At 41.8% G+C, this 4,965-nt stretch overlaps 1 protein-coding gene across 1 annotated transcript; it reads left to right on the forward strand.

Annotated features, from left to right (window-relative positions):
- The first annotated feature begins 228 nt into the window (after positions 1 to 228).
- TACSTD2 (tumor associated calcium signal transducer 2) lies at positions 229 to 4,735 on the forward strand. Its single transcript, XM_065672989.1, is given in 6 exon segments — positions 229 to 293; positions 874 to 1,208; positions 1,211 to 1,339; positions 1,342 to 1,390; positions 1,392 to 1,525; positions 1,528 to 4,735. Coding segments are annotated over 6 exon segments (969 nt in total). The 3' UTR covers positions 1,785 to 4,735.
- Positions 4,736 to 4,965: the final 230 nt, after the last annotated feature.

Below are 4,965 nucleotides of genomic sequence, written 5' to 3' on the forward strand. Positions count from 1 at the left end.
ATGGATGGGAGGTGCTTAATGCAAACTGGAGAATATCTTTCAGCTGCTGCCAAAACACATGAAAATGGAAACTCACACTTTGTAGATCATTAGAACACTTGGGAGCTTTTGGAGTGTACTTGAAAGGCATTACTCAAAGTTCAGATTGAAAAATTTCTTTAGAAATTACTAACAATGTTGTAAGGGTAATGCAAGCATGAAAATCATCATTCCTAGTGGTGCCCTGGGATGAGTATTGCCAAAGGAAAACAGGGAGAGAAGCTTTCCATGCTGGAAGATGAGAACTGTGCTCTGTAAGTCAGAGAGCAGCCATCAACCGGGCGAATAGTCATTTCTCTTGAATTGGCAGCTTCTCCTGGCAGCATACATAAAGCTCCAAAAGACTTCATAAATATATAAAAGTAGAAAGGAGGAAGTACATAACTGACAGTAAGCCAGACAGTGGAATTATACAGGAACTGTGTGATGGAAGATGCAGGAAAAACGATGATGGGAGTAGAATTTCTTCCACAGACATAGGAGAAATTCCTCAAACATGCATTTACATAGTCCGTAAGAAGTCTGAAGAAGGAAAAGGGCAAGCTGCTTGTGCTTTAATTCGTGTGGGAAGGCCAAGGTGGGAGCTATACTCCCAGTTGGCTTTCTCTCTCCCATGTTGTTTCCTTACTAAGAAGGAAGGATGACAAACATCTGGAAGCAGGTATTGCGTTGCTGCTGCTCCCTGAACCTTGTTGACTTCTCTGAGTGCCAGAAGAAGAACCTGTTTGGTGGGTCTGATTTGAATCTTGGTAAAGGGAGCAGCACACCAGTGTGTAGAGATGAGGAGACTCAACAAATGGATTAAAGCTTCAGGTATTGACTGCTGACATTCAGACTGCATACAAGCTATGCATCCATAGCAACCCTGTGCCATGAGCCTGTTTGGGGTTTTGTGGGGTTTGTTTCCGGTGTGCCTCCATCAGTGCAGAACAACTGCACCTGTGAGACCAACAAGTGGATGGTATGTGCCCAGCATGGACCTGAGAACTGTACCTGCACACTGGTAGGTTCAAATCACAAGTTAGACTGTTCAACACTGACTTCAAGATGCTTGATGATGAAGGCAGAAATGATCCTCTGCAAAGAGAAGAGCTTCTGAGGCCATCCCCATGGGCTGTTAAGTAATGATGGCATTTACAATACAGTCTGTAAGGACACTGGCATCTTCAAAGCAGGCAGTTCGGCCATACCGATGCTTGCAGGTGCGTGAACAATGCTTGAGTGAGAACTAAAAAGGGTGATGAAAACCTCAGTAGTGGTGAACTGATTAGAACAAACTGGATCTACATGGAGCTGAAGCACGGAACAGGTCCAGTGCCTTTGATGGTCCTGATGTACTGAATGCCTTAACATCTGTTTGAGAGCCTATACAAACTGCACCCCAAGTACATCACAGCTGGTAATAGTAGTCCCCCAGTCATGCAAATCTGCCTGAACCAGCACGAGAAATCCAGGTGTGGTGTGAATATAGCTGATGTAGTCTATTACTTGAAAAAGATACAAAAGATGACTCCATATTTCATTCTAACAGTACCTGAACTGTCTGTGTCAGTGGAGATGCTCTGGATGTTGAAAAACTACAGATTTACTATGCTGATGAAAAGGCCCTGGAGTTTTGCATGCAGCAGCTGGGTGCTGGCTTTGGTGGTGCAGTGACAGTGGTGGTGCTGGCTGCTGGCATGGGCATCACTGTGCTGGCTCTTCTCAGGTGGCTGAAGACAAGAAAATATGAGAAAGGTGATTAAACAAATGGCTGAAATAGGAGCACTAAGCTTACAGCTCTGAAAAGGAAAGGCAACAACAGGAAGAAAAAAGGCACAAAGTAGAAATAGCAAACAGCCTATGCCAGTGGATAGATTTGAAGAGATCTTTGTCTTTCTACAGGTATTTGTATAGTGATTGCCCTAAATTATTCTACTTTAGCAAGAATGACTTGTTTAGTGTTGGGTATAAACTAATTTGGGAGGCAGTTACCTAAATATTTTAACTGAGTCCCATTTGAGAGCCTCAGAAAACTGTTGCAGCTGTCCATGTAACAGAATGCTTTCCCTGCTACTGCAGGCTTGGTTCAGCTTTCCTCAACACTCTCAGAGTGGTTCTTGGTGTATCTGCTTACTGATACTCAAACACTTGCTGTGGCATAACTGGGTCTTGCAGTTGCTTTTCTGTAGTAAAGGCTGTTGTTAAAGTATAGGTTGTGTTTCTTTTAAAGTTGCTGTTGCTGTCGCTTTTATTTATCAACAAAAAACGTCATAAATACTACTAACTAACCAAACCAGGTGGTGATGAAAGACCAGAGGCTTTTAAACAGTCATTTGTTAGGAAACATTCCTGCAGTCCCTTCCAGGTGCAGAGATCCCAAGTTTGCATTCAGGCAGCACAGTGAGCTATTCCCACTTGTGCTCTTTAACAGGGGTCTGACACTCCTAGTCAGCAAAGATCCCTTGATCCCAGTGCAAGTGTAAGTTAACCTTGGTGTTCTGCCCAAACTCCAGCTCTGGTAATAGCTTTCTGTCTCCCTAAGTTCCCCTTGCAGTTTTAATGGGAGGAGATAAGTTTTCAGTGTTCTACAGCTTCACAGAAATACTCCACAATGCTTCAGGGCAAGCTGAAAAAGAGCTTTATTCTACTAGAGCTGCAGGGGGAATTTAAAGAGCGGAGTGTAATTACTGAAGTTGGAATTTGGCCAAGACACTAGAACTGGACTTATTTGCTACCTCCTCATCTGCTGCATTCCATGTTTGGAAGGTCATGTCCACCATGAAGGACACTTGAAAGAAAATAGTTGTGAAATGTTGAAATAGTGGCAGTTAAATTCTCCATACTGCATATGGATGTCGGAAGTCCCATCAGTCTAATCTGGTAATGTTGAGATGAGACTGCTACACCCAGGCACTGCAGCAGGAGCAGCTCTTTTGTTCTGCTCATTAGTTTCTACATTACTAGTTTGTAATTCTACTAACAGTGAGTAATGTGCTACTTCCAGGGAAAACTGTTAAATATGCATCTCTGATTCTACTGAATGAACAGGATAGCAGGAAAAGTGAAGGTGTTTTGATTCTCTTTCTGCCTTGGCTCAGATAGAAGAGGAAGAGACTTGTTTGGGGGTGTTTAATTTTTTTGGCTCAATGTACACTATTTTCCTTTAAGCTCATCCTTGTTAGGTTACCTGCTGGAGAAATCTGGCCTTTGAATACATAAAATGCAGCAGATGCAAACCCCAAACAAGTTTTTTATGCAACTGCATCAGCATTCCCAAAGTTGTGGAGCAGGAGCTGTAATTTATTGTGTGCCTTACGGCACCACATCCAAACTGGCTGGGTTTCAGTCAAGTATATACATTCGTACTGACAGAAGACAAAGTGAGAATTAAGTATCTAGGCTGGATTTTCCCAAGTCATAGGAAAAATCAGAACTTAGGCTAACTCCACACAAATCTCCAATCAGGCTTTTACAAACTGATTAAAACTCCGGAGCCGAGTAGCCCTTAGTGATGAAGAAATGTAGGATGAGAGTAAAAATTTTACAAATATGTAACTTATGAGAGGTTGGTGCTGTCCCTCCATCAGAGATCACGAGATGTGCAGTCTTCTCTGGGGATCTGCTGTGGCTTTCGACTCTTTTAGAATCACTGCATTCTTCTCATTTCTGTCATAAGAAAAAACAAAGTGAAGGTGAATTATGAGATTTCATATTAAAATGGAACATAAACATAATTCTGATTCGGAGAAGCAGAAGTGTCTAGTTGTTGAAAAAATCTGAGCAGGTAACAGCTTCAGCAGCTTTCTTTGGCTCCTGGCTTTTCTTTTTAGAGGCTGAGATTGAGAAAAGAGGCTGTTGTGGTGCCATTCATATTTTTATTAATCATTAAAGGATTAATAAATGGAAACCACATGTTGTGGTCAGTTATTTCCTTGCTAATCACCAAGCACCAGTAGAGCGCATGCTACTAGGGCACAGGAAATGCATGAGGGTTATTTAATAGGAGTGATAAGGTGTGTGTCTGCAATTAATCACCAGAATGGGAAGATTAATTGTAGTGCAGAGCTCAAAGAACCTCTCTTTGGTCTAGATCATTTACTTGAATAAAGCTACTGTAGGCTCTGGACTTGAATAAACTAAACATACCCATTGCTCCTGCTAAGTGCTCATTTCTCTCCTGCTGTTCCAGTCATACGGTCTCTCAGGCTATATATTAATCTCTTTGTTGCACATGGTTAGTCAGGTATTTCACTGGAACACTTCATGATGTTCAGCTTGTTTGACTTTCTGTCTACTGCTGATGTTTCTCCACTGAAAAGGAGAAAATTAAATAGCTTTATATTTAGCAAAAATTAAATGCTTTTTATTATTCATTCTAAAGTAGAAATTTCTAACTGGAATCCCTAGTTAGCCTTTTCCTGGTTTAATAGCGTGTTGTGTTTAAGTTCTATATTCTTTGCACGGGTTCTGTGGGTACAGGCAGCATGGTGATAGTAATGGTGGGTTTACGTTCTCAGTGGCACTGGCTGCCAGCTTTCAAGCAGTGCCTGGAACAATGTGATTAACATCAATCTGGTATCAGCTTCTGTGGCTCAGGCGTAAATGTATTCAGGGGACTGTTTTGCTTTGGAATGCTGTTTGAATACTCTGTAGGTATAAATACGTATTTATTCATCTGTGTAGATACAGAAATAAATGCATAGCTGATAGGAAAGAGTGCCATTGCCTACCTGGATTGTGTAGCAGAGGGTTATGCTTGCTTTAATGAAGATCAAACTGTCTGTTGCCTAAATTATGTTCTGCAATTCCAACTGGTGAAGGCCTGCTTTAAAAAGCTCAAAATATCCACTGTCTCTGTGCTACAACTCTGAAGGGGATAGTGCTGCCCTTTCATTCAGGGCTACTGCCTTTGTGCAACCACACGAAAGTGAGTTTTGGCCTTTG

This window comes from Lathamus discolor, chromosome 3 (assembly GCF_037157495.1).
Source record: "Lathamus discolor isolate bLatDis1 chromosome 3, bLatDis1.hap1, whole genome shotgun sequence".
Classification (NCBI taxonomy): domain Eukaryota; kingdom Metazoa; phylum Chordata; class Aves; order Psittaciformes; family Psittacidae; genus Lathamus; species Lathamus discolor.